The sequence below is a fragment of the Chrysoperla carnea genome, chromosome 1 (assembly GCF_905475395.1).
Source record: "Chrysoperla carnea chromosome 1, inChrCarn1.1, whole genome shotgun sequence".
Classification (NCBI taxonomy): domain Eukaryota; kingdom Metazoa; phylum Arthropoda; class Insecta; order Neuroptera; family Chrysopidae; genus Chrysoperla; species Chrysoperla carnea.
The window spans coordinates 129,765,575-129,789,812 of NC_058337.1; the positions used below are offsets into that span (position 1 = coordinate 129,765,575).

Consider the following 24,238-nt stretch of genomic DNA (forward strand, 5'->3'; position numbering starts at 1 on the left):
GTAATGTCAATGAACATAGGTCAATTGGGTCTTGGATCCTTGGGTAGGATTACATCTTGTAAACCGTTAGAGATAGAACAAAAGTTTAAAGTCACATATTGTGTATGTGTTTGTTTGTTTATAGCATATACTTTATCCACTGAGGAAGTGAAAAGAAAGATATTCTTATTACTTTGTGAGTGGTTATCTTTCTTTACTAAGAAAAACAAACGATTGCGTAATCAACAATGTCTCCACATGGTATTTCAACAATTAACTCACGTAAGAGTCATTTTTATACCATGTATATATGAAATTAATCAAGATATACTCATATAAGAGTCATTTTTATACCATGTATCAAGATATACTAAGTTTAGTCCCAAGTTTGTAACGCCTAAAATATTGATACTACGAATAAAATTTTGATATGGCTGTTCATAAAATCACCTATATTTAGTCCATTTACGGTTGTCCGTCCGTCTGCCCGTCCGTAAACAAGATAACTCATAAACGAAAAGATATATAAAGCTGAATTTTTATCTTAGGACGTAAAAAGTGATATTGGGGGTCTTGGGCCCGTATTGGGTTCGTAGATGAATTAAAAAATACTGGGTAAAAAAAATATCGAAACCAAATTTTATATAATACACAATTTATTTAATTATTTTAGCGAAAAATGATGCAATACGCTAATTATTACGTTTTGTAATTGAACATTTACGTTTCTCTTGTATTCTGCTCGTATTTGACAAGTTACTTACTGGATAAGGCCAAAGTTGATCTGAAACAATTTAAATAAGAAGTTAATTATACCTAAACTTTGTGTATCTTTTCGAGACCAAATCCTTTCAATGGAAGCAAAATTGTTCGATGGTGATAGATATGATTGTCCGTTAGAATAGAAAAGTGGTGGTTATGGTTGCATCAGTTTCGACAGAACTATCAAACATGGCGGCTATCGAAATGGACTAACTTTCAATTCAGCTAATGCGTTTCAGTGAAGTTACGTCGATCAATCAGAAATCGAAGTTTTCAGAAAGGAAAAACAAACATTGAAGAGCATTTTCAAACAATCACGTTTGTATTCAAAATATTGGAATAAATTGCATTACCTCCTGGTGAAGATTCGGAACTCGAAGTATTTTCTAAATCATATTTGAAATTATATTTAAAAGGATGTTTAGATTTTGATTTTGAAAGCTCTACACATGCTTTATTTTTTGTAGGATAAGCTGTAAGTGTCGTTGATTCTTCTGAAATAGCTCTGTTACAAGTCCCATAATTCGTTGTATTTAAACATGCTCTTGCAATTCTTTCTTTAGAGGCGGTAGTACTGCCAACATTTTCTGGATAATATCTTGGTTCTGGTGAAGATGGGCTAAAACTAACTGCAAAATTTGAGAAAAATTTTGTTTCTCATGAATATTGACGAGCAAATAATAATCAACTTCGTGAATACAATCGAATGAACATTAGAACTTACCAGACTTTAGGTCGTTTGTATGTTTTTGGCATACATATGTGTCTAAAATTTCTCGGCTATTAGCACTTTTAGTACTTTGGGTGCATTTAGAACTAGTGGTGCTACTGGAGCAAGAATCACTTTCATTAAATATTGGCTTGCATTTTTCTTTGGTGTCTATAGAACTAAAACAAAAAATTGTGTATTCATTTCTAGAATTACATTTGTGGATGTAATATAATTTGGCACCCTTAACGTCCAACTACATCCAACAGATAAATATTTAAGCCCAAATTTAGAAAGGAACAATACGGATCCAAGGAAGGATCAAGACCCACACCCTTAAAACCAGGCTAGGAATTAATAATTAAGTAATCAACAAATAAATCGCAGACTCTGGACAACATAGACAAACGTGCGAGTATTTTAAAGCGATTCTTAAGACGAAAAAGGTCTAAGCAGAATTGGATCCGTTGTGACATAAAATAAAATAAGTTCACACTTAATTTCTTGAAAAAATTCAACATACATACCTTTTGCTAGCCATTAAATTTTCCGAATTTTGGTTAAAATTTTGTATGCATCCTTTCTTATGAGTTTTAGTGGAAAATTTTGTTTTATTTTTATTACCTTCTTTATCTGTGGTTGGAGAAGAAAATATCCTTCGTATCTAAAAAGTTTTGTAAATTTTTAGGTAAAATAGTTTTTTTGTTACAATTTGCTTTATGTTTCTTGGAGCAAAAATATTACAACAACAAACCTGATTGATGCTTTTCTTAATACAAATATATGATTTTGCACTCTTTTCTGAACTATTTCCATCCCTAGATTTCGGCCCATACGGATCATTGTCGCTACTAATTTCATACATTCAAAATTAAGTTAGAAGTTGTTAAAAAAAAAGTGTAATTCGAAATATTACCGTATATCTTTTGTATATACATTCTTTTTAAGTTTTTTTTCCTTTTTAAGGGATCGCATGCATATGAGGCAATAAACAAGTCCTATACAGAACCAGATAAGAGCGGCCAAACCAATCACAATTAAAATAAAGCCATATTTGTTTGGTATTAACTTGAAAGAAATAATCATTTTTAGTGTTAATTCACAGGTCTATACGCCTAAAAAACTTATCACCCTTGAGACTGTTCTTTATGTCCTTACTTTTCCCGTTATACTAAGATGAATATCATTGAATCGTATTTAATTACCTTTTTTAAGTCGTCAGATACTTGTTTTGGGTCAATTCGAACTCCAGATCCTTGTTTTGTTGTAAATGGAACTAAACAGAATTGACATTTGAAAAAATTTTTACAACCTTGTAGGAAAAAAAAACAATTCAAACCTTTTAGGTCTTTAAAAATACGAAAAACTCCACCAAAAACTGAATAAAATTTTTCATCATATAATTTTGGTAATACCTAGAATTAAGGTTTCAGATAAGAATTAACCAGATTAAGTAGATATAACAGAGTTTCGCCTAAGAATGCTCGCCACTTGGATTGTACAAATCGATTTAGGAATTTAAATACGCTTGGAGCAAAAAAATTTGTGTATAAAAGTGACCTACCCTTCGCATCTTAATCTCGCTTGCACCTCCCCATATGCCACTTAAGAATAATCCCGAGAAAATAAGAGTATAATCAGCATAAGGGCCCCAGGGAAAGCTCAAATGAGAAAAAGACAAATTTTCACGAGATGAACGCCAATTTGATTTGCGAAAAAAAGAGGAATAGACAAAGTTGTATGCGAAGGGCCGCACACCATGGGGCACCTTTTCACATCGAAGAATTGCATTGCCTAAGAACTCTCGACTCGACATGGTTAATATCCGTCACTGCTCACAAAAGGCATTCATAGATGTCATAGATGATATTTTCTTGGGAACATCCTGAAACATTGCCATACAAACCTCTTTTTCTAAAAACTTCTTAAAACTTTCTTTAAATGCACGTAGTGCCATTAATGATTCGTTTCCCTTCGATTCCAAACACTGTATTGCAATATTATAATATTTCGCTAATAACATTACGCCGTTTTTACTTTCTACATTTCGGACAGGTGATGTCTTCAATGGAACGGCCAATGCTACGGGGTTTTCTTTTGAATCAAAATATGGTAAAGGTATAACCATTTCCGATACATCTAAAATACGATATAGAAATAATAATTTGGTGCTTAATTCAAGCCGCTTCAAATATGCAGCGTGGTAATTAATTACTTTTATAAAATAAGATTTTATCACAAGGATTTTTACAGCGTTCAGGAATATCATAGTCTGGTATTTTTGTTTTATTATAAATTTTAAAATGTCCGGGTGGCCTCCAGCCATATCCAGTTGTTTTAAGAAATGATTTTAATTCGTTAAATAATTTATACAATTGACGTACACTGCCGTAGCTTATAAAACCACAGTAGTAAGAAAATCTCGTAACTGGGAGTAGAAAATGATTCATATATCCGCCTAAAAAAAAAGAGTTCGCAGTATTTGCACTTAATATTTCATTCTATTTCGATATCCTAGATTAATATGCCCTTCTTCTTCGTCACAATTCCAAGCGGAAGTCTACACCAGGGCATCGGGGCAATGTCTCTGTCTCCTCAAAAGTAGGGAAGGAAAATATCCCCACTTCATCTATCAATATAAAAAACTGAAAAATAAATTTACCTAACGTATCTGATAAAGCAACTAAAAGAATATGTTTCGTTTCCCCATATGATGAATTCCGAACATTTTCTAAAACCAATAAAAAATAATCAAACATATGTTGAATATATTCTTCATTTGTGATGTCAATATCGTCCTCGTGAGGTAATAAATTTTGAAATGATCGCCTTGAACCTAATATAAATTTGGGGAGCCATAAATTTTTTTAATTAATATTTTTATTCTTATTTGGTAATTCGATAGTTCTTACTCAATAATGCAACCTGATCGCGTGTCCAACATCGTTTTGAAATGTCCAGTTCTGTAAATAACGTTGAACCAACATTCATCTGACTTGAAAATTCTGAATTATTATCTTGGGTATATATTGGATAAAAATATTCAATAATTATAAAAATTAGTAGAAAAGTTTTCATTGCTAATATTCAAAATTGTCAAATTTATTTTAATGGGCATAGCTCACTTCAAAATATTTTGATATTTTACAAAGTTTTAAACTTTTAAATGCAGAGCCGGATCTAAAAATTAGTGGCTAGTCTTGTAAAGAATTTGATGGCTCTTGCTTTGATTAGTGTGTATTTTACCATCACCTGATTCCACATGGGATATTTTTGGAAGTATTTTATTTTTAAAATACAATCTCGTGGTGGGCTTCTTAGTTGAAGAAACGTAATGCGAGCTTGCCCGATTTATCCATTTTTCCTTTAATGGGTGTATATTGTTAGACTTTAGCTGTATTTGATAATAAAAAGAACTATAGTATAGGCAATACATGTTACACACATGTTAATAATGTTTTATACAACAACAACAAAATATAAAATGGTACTGTGCGAAGTACCATTGCTACAGAACTGCACAGACTTGGATGGAATGTGAATAAAGAGTTCGGCTGCAAATCGGAGGACTCGCCCACCAGAAGATGTGACATTGTGTCTGTTAAGTCTCATAAATCTGGAAAAATCTAAGCTATGATACTTGATCCAACAGAGTGCGATTTGAACAGAATTCATCACAAGATGAAAGTGTTGATTTAGAAAAGAGAGCAATCTATGAACCCTGTAGCGTGGACTTGGCTATAGGATATCCGATTGACCCTCAAAAATTCGAAGCTTTCTGCCTGCTCTCTCTTTTATGCCTGCCTCTTCTATTTACATGGAATGGCTTTGCTGAATTTGGTGTATTCAGCAAAACACTCACCGAAATTAGCCTACAAATTCTTAAGGATTCAATCCGTATCCTAAACACTCGTTTGTTCCAATAAGAGACATAGTGAATCATCTCTTAACAAACCATGTTGACATGGAAATAGAAGATTCCGGCATAAATATCGTAAAGGGGAAAGATAAACTACATAATGCCATCATCTGATTCAGAAAACCGAACTGGATAGCCAAAATACGGCTACGTTTCACGATCGAGCTGGACTCAATTCTCTCCCCCCCCTCTCTCTCTCTATATCATATTTAAGCTCACTCCGACATATTTTCAGTTGTCTTTTAAGTTATTTTTTATAATATTTTGGTAGTGTTACCTGACAATGAGATAAACTATTTTTAAGTTTCCCAGGTTTGTAAAACAACTGTAAATTGTCCTGAAAATAAAAATAAAATACAATGATTTTATCCTTCTTAATCAAGAATTTGTATTATACGTACCTATTTTCAAAATAAGGTACCCAAACTTAAGACGATTCTTCTACTGCATGTTCACTCAGAGATCTATCGCCTTTGGGTATCATTTATAGTGAGAGATTTCATTCTCAAAGAAAACTCTTCTCAGCTAAAAAAAATTTGTTTTAACAATACAAAATAATGAAGGAGGGTAATTTTGATAGATATTTCTATGAAAACGTATACTTTGTTTGATATAGACAAACATAATTTTTTGTTAAATAATGGGAAAAAGGAAATTAAGGAGACTAGGTACCAATTTTATAATAACAACTCACAAAAAATTAATTTTTTATATGATTTTAATTTATATTATCATTTACATAACGTAATATAAATATACTTTATACAAAGATGTAGCTAATTTATTTTGTTTGTCTAAATTAAGTAAATTTTTTTGAAGAAAAATCATAAACATTATCATTTTCTTCTTTCATAAATCAATCAATTGTTTTTTTTTTTAGTTTTTCTTCCTTATGTATGGCAGTTAACCGTGTATATATGTGTGTGTGTTTTTTTTTGTGTGGTTTATTTATATATATATAGACAAAGGAGCACATTTCTCAATAATAAATCTAAGAGATTGTAAAAAATAATAAATATTCCATTTATAATTATTCCAAAAAAAGAAAATAAAAAAATATAAAAAAGAAAATTAGGAAAAACTAAAAATTGAAAAACGTTGGACAATTTCTTTTATGTTGCTGGCTTTCCTTAAAATGTAAAAAATATTTTTTTTTATTACATCAGCAAATATATAAATTCCTAATCACTATTATAAAATAGTCATATTTTACAAAGTCGAAAAAGTATTCATTTTCTTTAAGTTTAGACAAGAGTATTAATTATTTAGAAATATATTTACAAGTTAATCCAAAAATTTCCACTTTAGTGATTTTTTTTTGTTCGTTTGCAGTCTTTAAAGCAGTGTGGTAAGTACAAAATTGTCACACTTAAAATCATTCTAAGAATAATTCAGAAATAAATCAAGTTCGATAAAAGTGGCTTCATAAAAAGTTGCATTCAAGTTTAATTTTTGATCAAAATTTTTCATATCTTGAACAGAAAGTATTCATAAATATGGAAGAAACCGCACTTCAGGGTTTTGCTTCAATACAAAACCAGTGATGCTTCAATCATTTTGTTATGATTTTTACAACAAACGAATTGATTTAACCGAGTTTTCTTAAAATTAACTAATTTCTAGTATTGACTTGCGAAAATTGTTAGAAAAGACTTATGGTGAACCGTTGAGCCATTTTTCGCATGATCTCCTTCGATATTCTGGAAGATAGACGGCCAATAAAGAATAATATTTGATTATTTTTGAAATAAATTAGATGTAAAATTATTTAATACATTCAAACGTTTACGTGAAAATATTGTGCATGCTCGACTATCAATCATGGTTGCCACGACCGGCTTTAAGGTGAAACTGTGCTTTCGAAATTCGAATTGCCACTCTCTAGCCTCTAAAAGGGCTGAAGGTTATATCGGAAAGGGCTTTGAAAAATGTTTTTAAGATTGAACAGACATTAAGATTACTTCAACACGTTTTGGAAAACATGGTTTTCAAGATTTGGAAACAATTTGTTCAAAAATAAAACTTCAAGATCAAAATTTAGATAAACCGACTCAAATTAGTTAATATCGATATAATTTTTATCCTGTTTTGTCATGGATTTTAATACAGTCATTTTAGATCACTAAAATAATACTACTTCAATTCTTTGAGCATTTTAAAATCAATATAACAAAGTGGAACCCATTTTTTTGGATCAACATTGTACTTAAAATGCATTGAATTTATATAATATCGTCAATTTTGTTATATATATATATATTGAACTAAAAAAATATTTACAGTGGGGGGAAATTAACTTTATTACGTAAGTCACAATGCTTATTTTAAAATAATTTTTTTCTCTTATTCAATAATATTGGCTAGGGAAAAAATGAAACATATAATTTAAAGGGGACAAAATTTTGTTATCCATAAAAAAACGGATCAAAAGGATATATTTCATTTTTTCCTTATTGTACTACTTTTTAGTCTGGCCAATTTACAAAAAATATTTGATTCCTTAAAAATTAGGGACGTAAATAATTACAAAAATTTCGTAGGGCAAATATTGTGGCAACTTATAATTAAAAGCAAAAATGTCAAATTCGAGTTGGGTTTTATCACAATTAACTAGGCCAAGTAAATTTTTTTTGATATTAATACCAAAATCTGTGAAAATTTTAGGAATTAATTTGACATTCTTTTTTTTTTTTAAGGTAGTACCAGCATGGTATTTGCAGTTTCTATGTTAAGGTAGTTCCTCCGCGACCGTCCAGTCAAAAAGTTTTGGACTAATACTATCATTCAGTGTATTAACTGTGCTATGACTATTATACATATACCATATATTATTTTCAAAAGACTGTAGTTCCTTACTACTGTTTCTAGTATACATATAAGCACACACACTATGACATATGCCTTTAACATTAGTCTTCATATCTTTTCCACAAAAATCATCGCTAAAACGAGTTATTTATTTAATTTTTTTATCGAAACTATATGGTAAATAATTTTTATTTTTATTTATATATTTTCTAAATATAGTATTCTACATTATATTAGTTTTTCATACAGATGGTGGACGTCATTCATTGGTAAATAAATATAATATTTGTAAATTTGTGTATTTTTATACACTTCTCCCATGTACACGTACAAATTGCGTCACTTTTAATTGCTAATATCTCATGTATGGCATGGTAAATCATCTTCTAATTTTAACAGCAAGTGTATTATGAATTAAATATTTTATATTCTGAGTTTTGAGAAATTCTTGGAATATCACTTTCGTGTAGGTACTACCTTAAAGCAATGGTACAATGTTTTTTTCGACAGAATTTAACGAAAAATTAAATTTAAGAATTTAATAATGCTTACTATTAATTCCCAAAGTTTCAGAAATTTTGACCGTTTAAAATGGGAAATAATTATGACAACGTCCCAATTTCGATCAATTTACGTCAAAATTAATATCTCGTGAAGTGAAAATTAATTTCTAAATTTTTTTTTAGAATTTTATTGTATAAACATTTTTTTCTACTTTTTCTTCAATATATAATAATATCATAAAAAATAGTTGGAGAGACCGGACATTTTACATGCTTTAAATGGGACATGACCCTCAAAATCGCGAACTTTGTCTTTAAATATCTCGCGATCTAAACGGTCAAAAATTATGAAATTTTAGGAATTCATAAATAAAGCTATTATAAACCCGAGAAAAAAAATTCGGCCAAATCTGTCGAAAAGTGATTTCATGCTGGTACTACCTTAAGTAAATTACGAAATCGGGATTGTTAAAATAAAATTATTTTTTTTAGTATTATCACAGAAGAGATTTTCCGAATTTTATTTTATGGGTAAATGGCAACAAAATTATTTAAAATACAAAATACAAAAAAAAATCTTGTCTAATCTTAATTGGAAAAATACTGTGTAAATCTCACATTAGTATTAACACTTAAAAAAAATTAAGAAAATACTATTTAATAAATTTTTTCCTCATTTTCAATTTACAATTCATAATAAGTTTGAAATTTCAAATCCCAACGAATAATAGCGTGACGAGGGATTGTTAAGACTTTCTCATCTGTCAAGGGATGCAACAAGGCACGATATATAAATAATATATGTTCTTGAACCCGATCAAGACGACTAACCTTTGAAATTTTGTAATTTTTTTGAAGGTATATTGACAACCCTAGTAAATATTGTACCAAAAATTCAAACCAGTAATAGTGAATTGAATAAATTGAAGAATTTTATCAAAATTATGGCTAAAATTTCGAAAATAAATATTTGGTAATCGATAAAAATTAATTTAAATAGTTCTTACAAGACTGTACTTTTATCAATGGAGATTACCTGCGTTTACTCACTTAGCGATTGAATTAGATATAATAATAATACATAAAATGGGTCCTTAGCATCTAGACCAAAGGGTTCTCTGTGATCCGAAGGCGAGGAGCAACCTGTCTTCGGGTAAGGATGCTATTTTAAGCAGATCAAGCTATATGATACTGTCGATTTCTCCCAGGATAGATGTATACAATGCTTCGGACCCAAACATTCTAAACCTGGCGGCCTACAGGTGAAAGCAACATGTATGGAGGTTTCACCGTCCTTTATAAGAGCCCTACAAGTCGGATCATCAGAGATCCCCATGTTATGAAGGTGGTAGTTCAATTGTATTGTCAAGAGTTCCACCACTCTTCTCAACTGTGCTCAAGTGAGTTTTAGGAGAGCACAGTCGAATGGTTAGGAATAGAAAAATCTTTATTTCTTCGATTACCACTTACATATTAACGAAAATTTTAGACACAGGCCTATAATCAATAGTATTTTAATTGTTTGTAGTGTGTATGTTTTAAAAAATTATTACCTAATTTAATTATATTTCAAAAAATGAAGGAATTATCTATTTTATAAAAATAAAATTTTAATTGAAACTTCGCGTAATTATTCAAAAACATTAACCATTTAACGTTTATAATTTTTTTTTTGTATTTTTTCTTTACAGCATAGATAATACTTAAAAAATTGTCACTTAAATATTTTTATAAAAGACATCAATTAATATTTTCAAAATTGTATTTTTTTGGGAAGGTATTCTTAAATTGAACGATTTTGAAAACAAATAACATTTTTTAGATTTAAATTCCAAAAAAATGTATTTTATGTTTAAAGAAGACGTTCTTTCTACTTTCAGGAGATCTGAGTGGTGTCGGAAGACAAAGGAGCCTTTTTTACTGTCTCTCATAAAATTTGACAGTCAAAAAGTGATCATTGCCAAAAATAGCCTTCCAAATATATACTCAAAATTTCTATCATAAACATAAAATATAAATGATTGGATTTACATCTAATAAATGTAGTTTTATTTCCAAATTTATGGAGCGTTCAATTTTCGGACACGCTTAATGATTTTATTCCTATGTGACATATTTTCTGGTATTTCTATAAAGTATTTTTATATTTTTAATAAATCTTTTTATTAATTTATTTTGCAGGCCTCATATCACACAAATTGACCATACTTTCTTACTGATTATGAAATTTTTTTTTAAATTTATTTATAAAAATTTTTTAATGTATTTTTTATTTATTATTGTAACGATTTTTTCATGTTTTTTTTTAATGGAACTATGATTTAATTAATTATATATATAATATATTTATTTATCGATAACTTTAGAACGATAAATATATACTTTGTTTTTTTTTTTTTTAATATAAATATTTATAATTTATTTCTATAAAAATCAAAATAGAAATTAAATTGATTAAATCAGTTTTTTTTTTTAAGTGAATTATGTTATGACCCTTGTTCAAACAATCATTTTTGGTCTTTTTGGCCCATTATACCATCAGCCATGAATTTTGGTCAAAATTTTTCTTAATTATGATTTAAAGCTTTTTTTTTTCGTTAATTTTAGAAAACTTTAAGAATGTAAATTACTCAATTTTAAACGAATAAAATATTAAGTAATTCTCACAATTGAATTATTTTACATTAAATGAATTAACAAGCATCTTAAAATCAACCAAACTAAAAATTTGTTTCAATTATTCAAATGAATTAAATCTTAAATCGAATTGTTATGTCCATTTATTTATTTCAATTCAAGAATTTGATGAAATGCTCATGTTAGGACTAGGGTAATCAAAATTCTTCATCTGTAACTATAAAAAATAAAATTAAAAGTTTTCATAGTACCTACATTTTTAAGAATTACCACGTTTTAATTTCAAATCATTATATTTATTGCATTTTGGTATAAGAGAACAAATGATGTTACTGTTGAAAATTACTTTCGTCACAGTGATTAGCATAAAAACTTACGACATGATTTATACGACATTTTTATGACATAAACTGGGATCATAACATATTTTTATACATTTTCATTTTTTGTTTCATCATTTTTTTTTTTTTATTTTGTTATTGGATTTCACACTTAAAGCGTATTTTATTGTTTATATATTTTGTTTTTATTAAATGCATAACAAAGGAAATTCAGTGCTTACAACATTTAAAGATTTCAAGAAAAAAATATTCAAATCAAAGAAAAATGCAAAGAAATTAGTTTTTTTTTTGTTACGACAAAGTTAAATAGTTTATTAGAAATATACGCAAAAATTACGTAAATTTTTGGGGACTTGAAACATTTCAATTTATGATTATTACATACCCGAGAGGTTTTAATTTTCTTTTAATTTTTTTGAGAGGAAAGTTGTACGGTTCAAATTCAAACCCGTAATCACAAAAATATTAATATTTTCCTGAGCTGTAAATACAAATTCGTTAAACTAGTTCAAACGCCTAGGAACTTTCGACTAGTTCACAAGCCTTCATCAGAAATTAAAAAATATTGATGAAATCTTATAAACTTCGACAAATGCAGTATATTCGAGTAGTTTTTGAGTTGGCTCGTTGCGTCGCATTGTGGTTGCAAAGTATTATTTTCCCATTGACATAAAATTTTTTAATGATATCGAAATATGTAGAAAATATTTTTGTGTAGAAGACAATATAAATTTGAACCAATTTTAAGTACAAAATAAAATATTATAAAGAAAACCATGACCTCTTTTAAGAAAATACAATAATATTTATGGGTCACATAAAGATCATATATTGAAACAATTTTATGAAAAATTATTTAAAAGTTTTATTAGAAAGATTGAAAAATTTATTAAAAGAGGGAGACAAGGTGTAATGTATGTCAGAGTTACAAATAAAGGACGAGAACATACACATATAGATAATCGATTTTTAAAATATATTTTACGATTTCTTTTTTTAATATTTTCTAATAAAACTTTGAAATTTTTCTTTGAAGAATACTTTTATGACAATAATTTATTAGAAAAATATTTCCTACTAAGTAATAAAGTCAATTTTTTTTTCAAATATAGTAAATATTTTATTTACAAAAATTTTCATTTCACAAATTGTGTTGAGTTTAAATTTTAGCGCCATTTTTTTTAATAAATAAGATGAAAGGCCTCCCATTTCTTTTTAAATTGTTTTTTTGTTTTTACTATTCTACAGGCCGTAATAAAAATTAAAGCATTTTTTTTTGAAACTCAAAAATGTCCACATATGTCTACGGTAATAATTTTTATTAATTACGTATACATTTTTCATATTAGGCCATTTATTTTTACAAGACAAATTGGCGCGAAGAACAAAAAATAAAATTGAGATTCTACAATATTTTTTTTTTACATAATTGTTTTCACAACCATCTCAAATTAATGTTCACTTGTTTTTTAAAGCTCGAGATTATTTTAAAATTCGAATTAAATCTCACAAATTTTTTTAACATAAAATTATTGGCTCGCTTGTAAATATTGGATTTGTTATTTGATTAAATAATTCAGTTACGTAATTAATTAGCCATCATTCACATTCTCATTGAGTGAAAAGGTTCAAACGGCAGAGACCCTTAATAAAATATGTAAAGTAGTTACTGAAGATGTCACAAAAAGTTAACGAAACGTCCATCTACTGTTAACATATATTTACGTATAGATGTCTCTGTGAATATGAAAGACGTTCATATTTTTTAAATGTGAGATCACTTTAAATGAATTATAACGCATCTAGAATTATTATTTGAAAAAAATAAAACTTTGTTCTGTAAATTGAACATATTAGAAAAAAAGTCTGTAAACTCTTGATAAAATAAATATTTTTTGGCAGAGATTCGATGTTAATTAAATAATAAAAAATCTATATTAAATTCGTAAACAAAAAAAATATGTTTGGCACAAATAAATTTAAATCATTCGATGATTATATTTCTGAGGGAGAAAAATGTATAAAAAAAAAAAAAAAAAAGGCAAGAATTAAATAATTTTAAAGGATTTATCAAATATTTTTTGTAATTAACGTAAAAACATAATTCTTATCTTATATATTAAAAAAATAAAATTAAATACTTCTAAAATTCGAATAAAACTTGAATAAAAATTAATATGTACAAAATTTTAGGGAAAAAAAATTATATAAAAAAAAAACTATATATAAATTATTTACAAAATTTAAAATAATAATATCCGTTAATAATAAAATAGAAAATAATTCGATTGTAAACAAAATTCGGTTGTCATTACTATTTTGTTAACATTTATAGAATTAAAATCGAGGTTTATTTAAATAATTTACTTGATATACAGAATGTTCGAACAGTATTTGACAATTATCCCCAAGAGGATCAAATACCAGTACCCGTACACCTTGTATAAATTTACTCCTTACGATCCTGCGTACAGCTGCCTTGAACATTTTGTACTATCGTTAATTATTGAGCATACAGAGATGTTAAGCTACATTAAGAAATTTTCCAAAACACTCTGTATAATGTAAATATTTAAATTCTCCTCGGATTATTTAATTAAAAATTCGTTCTAAATATTCGACGGAAGATTTTATAAAAAAATAAATAAGAAATATAATACTGTTTTTATTTGCTTCTTCTTTTTTGTCAATTAGGCGGATTTATTATTTTCAGTCTCTTTATTTACGATTATTATTTACATACGATTGAAAATCGGTGCAAATAATAATCGTAAACAAACAAAAATGATGATTTCGTCCAAAATACAAAATGAAAACAAAACTGTGATTTAAATACAATTAAAAAATGGAATGTGTATGATCATCAATATTATATAGGCGGCAGGGCGAAGGGGGAGGGATTATTATAAAATATTATCCGCGAAAAAAAAACATCACAGGAAAAATAATTCTAATTAAATATGTACAAGAGAAAAATAAAATAAACTTAACCTCAAAAAAAGGAAAAAAATTGAGCCGCTGTATTTTTCGTATTTTTTTTTTTTTTTTAATCGTTTGTTTTATGTTAAAGTGATGCGGTTTTTACGGTAACTAAGCCTCTTACAAAATTGTTTTTCCGAAAATATCAACAATTATATCATTGCGTTTTTTTTTTAAGTTTATGCATTTATTTTTTAACAAAGTTGTCAAAAAAAATTCTTTAGTCCATTTTTTATATAGTTTGTCCTTCCACAAGGCATAAATCGTCTTGAAATTACTTACAGAATGATCTAAAATTGACCATAGAACCCTAAACTTTCTGAATCATTTATTCCAGAAGAACGAAAAATCTCCTTAGCTCAGAGACTAATTTTCATTCTTTTTAATTTTTCAATTAACAATATATCAGAAATTAGGCCTCAGATCGAAATTTAGTAAATAACTTATTTGTTCCTTTTGATGAGCTTTTTCAAGAAGTTCAGGGTACTACAGTCAATTATAAAGCACCCTATATTAATTAATCGCCGTGTACTTTTCGATAATTTTCTTTTTATTTACTTTATCATCATAGACTAGAAGAAAAAAACATGAACTTGAGAAAGTTTTTCGAAATACTCTGCATTAATTCTAATAATATTTAATTATAGTATTTATTATATTTAAACAATAATTGTACGCTTATTAATTAATAATTATAAGTTATAATATTATGTATTAAAGACATTTTTATTTTTATGTTCACGATTTTTCGAATCAGAACGTCGTGATCGTTCTAATTTTTTATTTTCCGTACCCATATTTCTGAATCGTACAAAACCATTCTCGTCCACTAACATAGAATCACTTAATTCATCATTATTTAAATTCACAATACGTTGTCCAGAACTTTTACCATAACTATGAACTTTTTGAGCACTATTTAATGTTTGTATACCATTACGAAATCCAGCATGTGAACTAGCACCTCCATGTATATCCATACCACCCGCATGCATACCACGTTTATTACCAAAATCATTAAGCGTACCAGATTTACGCATTGAGCGTCGTTCAAATGTACCAGAATTACCAGAACTGGAACTGTTTGAACGTTTATCGGATCGATTTAAATGTTTTGAACTATAACTGGAATTTGAACGTGAACTAGGACGTTCAAAATTTGCTCGCTCATATTTTTGGAAACCATATTCAGCCCCGCTACTATTCCCACCTTGATGATCAACCGGTTCATTATAAACTCCTTGATCGTTATCGGGATTTGTAATATACGATCGTTTTTGTTGAATGTTCGAATGATACGAATTCACACTACATGCATCCGAATTATCTCCTCTATCAGCATGCGAATTATATCTATCATATCCTCGCTTCGATTTACGTGTTAAACTTTCCAATTCTAGGTCGGGATTCTCGTAATGATCTTCATGATGTGATGTTTCGTCTAAATAACGATTATCAAAACAGTTAATATCTTGGGACGAAGATAAATCGCCACGACTTGTATATTGACGATCAAAATTATGTACAGGAGCTGCGATTTTACTCCCTGAATTCCGTTCATAATTCGATCGTTCAAAATTATTCGCTTTATGTTCGAAATTATTCATATGATGACAATCGGGATAAGGATGTGGACGTTGATCAAAATTATTCTTTGATCCTCGTTCGAAATTATTCACACCTCGTTCAAACGTCGAATCCGATGCTCCAACTGTGTTAGTTGTCACTGCATTACCCAAATTAGGTCGTCCAATTATCTCATTTGGTATACCATCCATGTTTCCTAACGGATAGTTATCATCATAGAGACTTTTCCCCGAACGAAGTGTAAAGTTATGGACATTTTGATTTGTTTGACAAATCGCTGGATATATTTCATTATCGACCGTGGAATTCGAGTTCGCACACGGGAATAACGCAAAACCGGAGGAGATATTGTTATCAATATTTTTCTCACGTATCGATAATTTTAAACTAACCACCCAACTCAATAATGCAATTATTGCGATTTCAATTAATCGTATTGAAAATTGAAAACCCCATGCTAACCATTTAAATGGCGGTATATTTGAAAATCGTTCATGTATGTTTGTAAATATACCGTAAATTTGTAAAATAGACATTAATATGAACAACAATGCAACGGCGATTGTTATATGTGTGGCATAACTTAAATTTTGTACACTTAATTCAGAGAAATTTTGTGATTTTTTGGACAAAACTTGTTTAATAATTTTATATAAATACAAATAACTAAATCCAAGTAATAAACATAATAAAACATAAATAAATTGGCAAACTAAACTTAAAATATTATTTTTCCCTAACAAATCAAAATTTTCCAATAAATGTAGCGTAATACATAAAAATATATGTAAAAATGAAAATATTATAACAAATATTGGTTTCATTTTGAAATTTGTTTTATTTAACGTTCGTTTTAATAGATAACATATTAACGTTGCAAATGCAATCGCTAATAAACTTAACGGTAAATTTAATAAAATGTCAGAGATAAATTTTGGAAACGTTAAATTTATATTATACGGATCATAGATTAAATAAAATATTCGAGATACACATATTGTTGTTAACAATAGATGTACAACAATAAAATAGCCTTGGTTGAATAAGTGTGTTAATTTATCGAAACGGATTATTTTATAAATTGAATATACCGCCAAAAGTGTATACAAGATGGCGGTTAAGTATACATGTAAATTCCAGCTTACATGCCACGTATAAAAATTATCTCGGTTAGTTGCGTTAAAATACGTCGTTTTTGTCGAATAGATTTGAAAATTATTTTTATTTCGATTGATATTCGGTAAATTTTGGTACTCGTTTTCGATATTAATTGTCGTTTCATCCTCGGGGTCTGGGTTCGATATAACCGTACTTGTTGGATGTTGATTATCGATGTGTGAGGATTGTACGACGTCATCGCCTTTGAAAGTTATTTCCTCATCAATTATATCTTCGACAAATTTTGGCTTGGAAGTATTTTCATGTAACTTTTTTGTCGTTTCATGCGATTGAGATTGTGTTGGTGGATATCGTGTTACTACATTATGGTAATTTGTTTTTTCCGTTACTGTTCGTAAAAGTACGTCAGATATCGGATCTTTACGTCCATTTGACCCAGATAAAATACGACTAATACTTGGTATCATCGATTTTTGATCATACTCAAATTGTGACTCATTAATCGGGGTGTGCGGCGGTAAAAACTCCCCAAATTTATCGGTATTTAAACTTGGCGTATTTAAAACTTTCTTTTTTCCATCACCCGAATTATTATACATTTTACGTGTTTCCAAACTTTCCCCTACTTTCCCACCGTTTGTTTTATTATGTGCCGGTGATGTTAAACCAATTTGTGGTAAGTCGGGACGAAAAGGAATTCGTTCTTGTCTCGGCATTATACTTGGTGGAGGTATTGGACGACGATTTTGATAATTATTTGTACCCGAATTTGTACCTTTCAAAGTAGGTTTATCCGCAAATGGATTACCATATTCCGGTGGCAATGGAGGTGTGAAATGTGATCGAGTTGGTGGAGAATAACTGGGGAAATCACCCCCAATACCAACCCCACCACCACGATGCATCGGTGGTGTTGGATTAATATTACGTAATAAATTATAACTACTTTGAGTTGATGCAATTTTTCCGGAGTCTGTTTCTAGGAGACTACTTGGACGTCGAGTTTCCGGGTATGTTCGTATTGTTCCCGTATCACGTATACGATCAATATCTCCATGTCCATAGACTTGTAAATTATGTTTTGCACGATCATTTGCATAACGATTTGGATTACTGTAATGTTTATTTGTATTCCCTTTCAAGATATCCGCATTCGGAGCGGATGTTGGAAGGACATGATCTTTTTCCAAATCATGTTCGTATGAAATCAAATCAGGATTATGATGATGTGATTTATGTTGATGTCGCCGTTCTTTAACGATATCTCCATCGTCATCCTCCTCTTTGTTACGTTTCGGACCGATTTTTTCATTAAATGTTGGTATTACTTCATCAACACGTAACCACTCGTTATTACCGCCATCACGATATTGGTAAGTGGTTAATATTGGTGTTGCAATTGTTGAAAAATGTGGTAATGACCAATTATCGGGTATCGAACGTTTTGTTGTCGATGAACCATATGCAACCTTGTTAAAAACAGCAGCTATTGATTGTTCAAAATTTAAATTTAAATCTTTTTGCTCCGCAGCTGCTACCATCAGATGACATGTTGTTCGTGTTAATATAACATTTAATATGCATACAATTAAAAATAATTTCAATAAAATTGATGGTATTGAAATATGTTTGAACAAATTGTTTATATATAATAATAATACTGTTAATTTATTTAAATAATTATTATAATTAACCAGATCTGGTCTTATTCTTCTTGTTGCAGTCTTATTATTATTTATAAATTTTTGTTTTTGTTTATCAGATAAAATTGACAATTGAGTTGAATTATTAAAACTATCTAAAGATATGAAACAAAAATTCATTTGAGATTTAATAAAAGTATTCTTATCCACTGTTTGGGACGATTTAGTAGTAGTTTTAGTATTTACATTTTGGACGAAATCAGTCTGTTTTTGTTGTAATTTCTTATGAAATCTATTTATTTTTAAATATTTCCTATGCAAATTCGAATCAAAATATCTTTTTAATAAATATTTACAATTATTTTTTAGGTTAGGTCGTATTTTCATAACTTGTTTACAAGATTGCCAATAATTACATTTTCTCAATTTACAACGTTTTTTCTTAATAATTATACAATGTTTACGATATTTCTTATGATGCTGTAAACTACAAATCATCATGATTTTTCGTAGTTTTATGCATTACTCTAAATTTTTCGTTTAAAAAAAATTTAAAAAATAAAATTTTCTTTTAAAATTATTTTTACATGTTTTCATGTAATTTTAATAAATCAAAATTAGTATGAGCTGCCTGAATTTAATGTTGAGTCTGCCTGGTTGATGATGGATGGGTTTGGGTGTATCTGGTTCATTCAATAAACTTGGTAGGTGGTCTGATTAGCTGCAACTCTTCATTTTTTTTTCTAAAACAAAAATAAGAAAACAAAAATGTTAATTTTGTTGTGTATATATTTTTTTTAAAACAATACTTGGAAGTTTTTGGATTCATAAGGATCGTTTTATTTGACATTGGATTTTTAGAAATATTTTGATTGTTTAAGAACTAGATGCAAATACAAAAAAAAAAAAGTAAATGCGAATAAAAATAAGATTGTTAAATATTTACAAGAGTTTGGAGACAAATTAAAATGTTGTCTGAAGACAATGTGCCTTTTTTAACACAGTCAAATCAAAGTAATGTATTTTAATTTTTAATTATTCAGTATCGAAGTAATATACAGGGACTACTTCTTATTTCAATCAGTATGCTCATCAGTAATTCCATATGTGACTGACACTACATTTAACTCAAAATCCGTTTTTATTTTGCGTCATACTATGAGTACCATAGTAGAATTATACAAGGTATGCTCTTGCGCAGGTAAGAGTAGGATGGGGACATTCTCTCAGTCTCGGTAATCTCTCTAGCACGGTGTACCCAGTCACCGCCATATTGATTATTTCTTTACGTTCGAGCTGCCAAGTTGGTCAATGTTTTGTTTACATATTTGCAATTGTAAGGAACGATTTTTTCATTACTAAAATCAAGGATTGTTTATACAAACGTATCCACGTTTTTAACAACATTTGAATCAGGAAGCGGGAACAAGCTAAGATGGCGTCAACTGGTTAGGTGCGAGAACTGAACCAAAACTCGTCATCTATCGAACATACCTTGTCTAATTCTACTATGATGAATACTATTATATTAACGGTTTTAGTTTTAGAACAGTTTTATGGTTGATTCTACATTTATCTCTTCGTAGTAAAAAATTTGCTCATAAAATTTTATGATATATGATTTATTTAACAAGATGTAAATGTGATCGACACTACATGCAAAAGGAAATCACGGTCGAGAGTGTTTTTAACTTCGAATATCTTCTTCTATGCAAGATTTATGATTTTAAATTGTATCTTTGCCCAAATTACATGAAAAGTTTTTTAGGAAAATGATAAAATAGAGAACTTTCGTGTATTATAATCAAATTTATTAGAAAAATAAATTGTGATTGATGCTACAAAACAAGATGTAGCTGACACTACGTGCAAAGCAGCTCATTTGGTCTTAAACGATCATAAGAAGGTCCAAGATAATCGAATTTGAAAATATACAAAATCGTTCGGAGCTAGATGCGTATGAAGGTTTCTATCAAATCTAATCAAAATTTAAAAAGGCTTGAACTAATGGTTTAGTCGAAATCTCATAAAAATAATAATACAAACAAAAAATTTTCGTGAAACGGAAATTACTAAAATCAGCGATGAGTGACAATTTTGCTTCGGAAAATAATAACAAATATTTAATTCATACTGATGAAGTATTGAAGAAAATTTGCATTCACTCATGAATGTTGTAATACTTTATGGAAATTGATCTAGGATTTAAAATAACCAAACAGCATAACAATAATTTAATCGTTGAATATTTAATATGAAAATATAAATCGAAGGAAACGATATTTGAAATTTTATAATATAAATAAAATAAAAAAATATTTTTCGCAACATACAGGTCTAGAGTCGTGTGTAGTATTTGACAATCTTTCAATTTCAGAAAGACTGGAAATCTAAGAGACTGTTACCTAACAACTTTTTTCTTTTTCATAATCAGGGACTTGTTTCCCAGAAAAATTTTTGATTCTGTGCCAAGCCTAAAACTGATGAATACTCATTAAGAACGATATTCAAATATTGAAATTTTGGTTAACTAAGTAATGTCATTCTAAATCCAACATGGCAAGACCACGAAAGATGGTGGATTAGTTATTTATTATGTACTCCCATGGTATGGGTTTCCCATGGGATGGATATCAAATGAAAGGGTTTGGTGAGAAGAATACGAATAAAAAATGTAAATTGGATGACTGCTTTTTTGTGGCAAGAATTACCTGATTTTCCCATCGCTTCCACCATATTTGATATGCATCCTTTTTTTAATTTTACTTCAAAAGTTTAAATAAAATACTTTTTAAAAGACAAGCTTTTTGCTAAAAAGAGATGGGAAACAATCTTTGAATGCTTAACTTCTTCATTTTTTAAGCAATTATAATTTCACTTTCAAATTTTGCCATGGTATCAAATATATTTTTATTATTTATGCGTAATATGGCAAATTCGACATGAAAGAACTTGAAAGAGAAATCTCCGGCTATGAACTGTTCTGTAGAGAAAAACGTTGTTAGGCTCGACCTTGAATTCCTACCTCTTGAATTCCTAGCCATTCTGATATTACTTTCAAATACTATATCTGATCCTAGGCCTAAAACACACATACGTTGAATGATAAAATTTAAATGAAAGTTCACGACACTGGAATGATTGAATGAATTATAATAAATCGATTTTCCTTATGATATATTTTTCGACATTCTCTCTGCAACTATGCTATCGTATATATTTATAAAATGATACGAAAAATTGAAAAGTTATTAAATTATAAGAAAAATGTTTTTCCTATATAATAATAATAAAAACTTTTTAATGTTATATATAGAGAAAAAAAAAACAAACTTGGAGAGAGGAGTCAATCGAAAAAGATAGCACACGTTATGCTATTATAGGCCAAAATAATAAAAATTAAATTCCCTTGTAATACTCTTTAAATCTTATTCGAACACAAAAAAAATGTATTTAAAAAAAAAAAGAAAGAATTTTGTATACACAAACACACATCACCTCCATATAGAGTTTAGCATGTTAAATAAATGTCTGTGGCATCGTAGAGCCTAAACGGATGAACCGATTTTGATTTTTTTTTGTTTGAAAGGTAATTTAATCGAGAGTGTTCTTAGTTATGTTTCAAGTGAGAGTTTAGGATTTAGTACCCGAAACAACTAAAAATAGGCGATGATATTCAAAATCGGTTCAGTTTGGTGAAGGTTCTAAGGGAAAAGGTAATTTAATGGAGAATGTTCTTAAATACGTTTCAAGTGCGACCTTAGAATTCCGTACCCTAAAAATTTGGGTGGGGGTTTGTTGAATTTGGTAAATTTCACTTGTTATATAAATAATCTATTTAATCTTTTCTGTCGCCTCTTTGCAAGCTTCAGTATGGTTTTGAGTTAACATGCAGAAATAGAGTAGGAAGAAATGCCTTCTTTTTGCTCGTAAATTCAAAATATTGACGGTTATCCGAAAGTTACCCTTCTTTTACAAGAAGCTCGGGTATATTCAATACATATATAACAGCTAATCCTACTCTATGATAGCCGAGAAAGAGGCTCGGCGAAATTAGAAGAAGACAAAATGTTTCTCACATACTGACAAACACGCATCTTTCTGCGCAATTTTTGACAATTATTCATTATTTACTTACATTATAAGATTATATTTATTTACTATTCGACTAGCCTTTTAAAGGTTGCCCTTTTTGTGATATTAGTCAAAGACTATAGGATAGACAAGAAGCAGAAGTATAATTATAAGTGACATCTGGAGTCTGAGGCGATCAACTATTAAGTTTGTAGGCCTTTGCGGGTATGGCTATTAAGTTTAACTACTTTGCGGGGGTGACTATTAACTATTAAGTTTGAAAGCCTGACTCGGTAGAGGCGCTGAAACTCGTATACTACGATTTTACATTAGCTCATATGGGCTGCTTCTCCTCTATCCTATGCTCTTTGATATTAGTAAATTTAGTACAAAGAGCATAGGAATTTAGTATTGTAGTTAAAAAAACTATTTATCATTTTACAAAATCCCCACGTTCGAAGCCGCAGGCAATGTCAACCTGGTTGATATATAAGAGGTTAAATATATCTGCGGGTAGGTACATCTCTTTATTATAAAGTACGTTTTATAATCATTGTATAGAGGTTAAATGTATTTAAAAAAAACTGTTATGTAAGCAGTAAAACAATATAACCTAAAAAAATACAACAACGAAAAAAAAAAACATACTAATAAAATACATATTATTTTCGGTATCGATAACATACATATACAATACAGTACAGTGACTACAATGTATTCAACTAAAGCCATACAATAACCGCAAATAAGGGCGAGTTACGAGGGTGGTAAATGAAGACTGAAAAAAACAATTCGCAAATGTTCTTTTAGTGTGAATTCTATTTGTATACGTATATTTTTAAAAGTCTAGGGTCCGGCGTAACATTTGATATGTTTTTTTAGAACGGCTGAAAATTTCTAGTGGCTGTTGTCAAGGTTTGGTCTAACAACTTTTTCCTATACAAAAATTTTCATAGCCTTATCTTACAGGAACAGGATCACTGATTCTTTCTTGATGAGTTGTTCCTTGAGGTACAAAATAAACCTCATATGAGTGACGGGTCATAGGGACATTCCAGGAAATTTCCCTAAAAATCAGGTGAACCATTTGCGAACTGTAAGGTATTGCAAGATTATTATCCTTTCCAAGGACCCCTATATGTGATATTGCAGCGGCAATTACAGGAAACTTGTTGTGC

At 29.0% G+C, this 24,238-nt stretch overlaps 1 protein-coding gene across 1 annotated transcript; it reads right to left on the bottom strand.

The window, feature by feature from the left end:
- Positions 1-671: 671 nt before the first annotated feature.
- Positions 672-18,915, bottom strand: LOC123294872. Its single transcript, XM_044876057.1, has 12 exons — positions 15,380-18,915; positions 4,363-4,467; positions 4,113-4,286; positions 3,357-3,589; positions 2,790-2,865; positions 2,656-2,726; positions 2,367-2,518; positions 2,205-2,301; positions 1,978-2,114; positions 1,466-1,629; positions 1,095-1,370; positions 672-763 (listed from the first exon to the last, which is right to left on the bottom strand). Exons 1-12 carry the CDS (start codon positions 18,882-18,884, stop codon positions 672-674), a joined length of 5,082 nt encoding a protein of 1,693 aa, XP_044731992.1. The 5' UTR covers positions 18,885-18,915.
- Between the last annotated feature and the right edge of the window lie 5,323 nt (positions 18,916-24,238).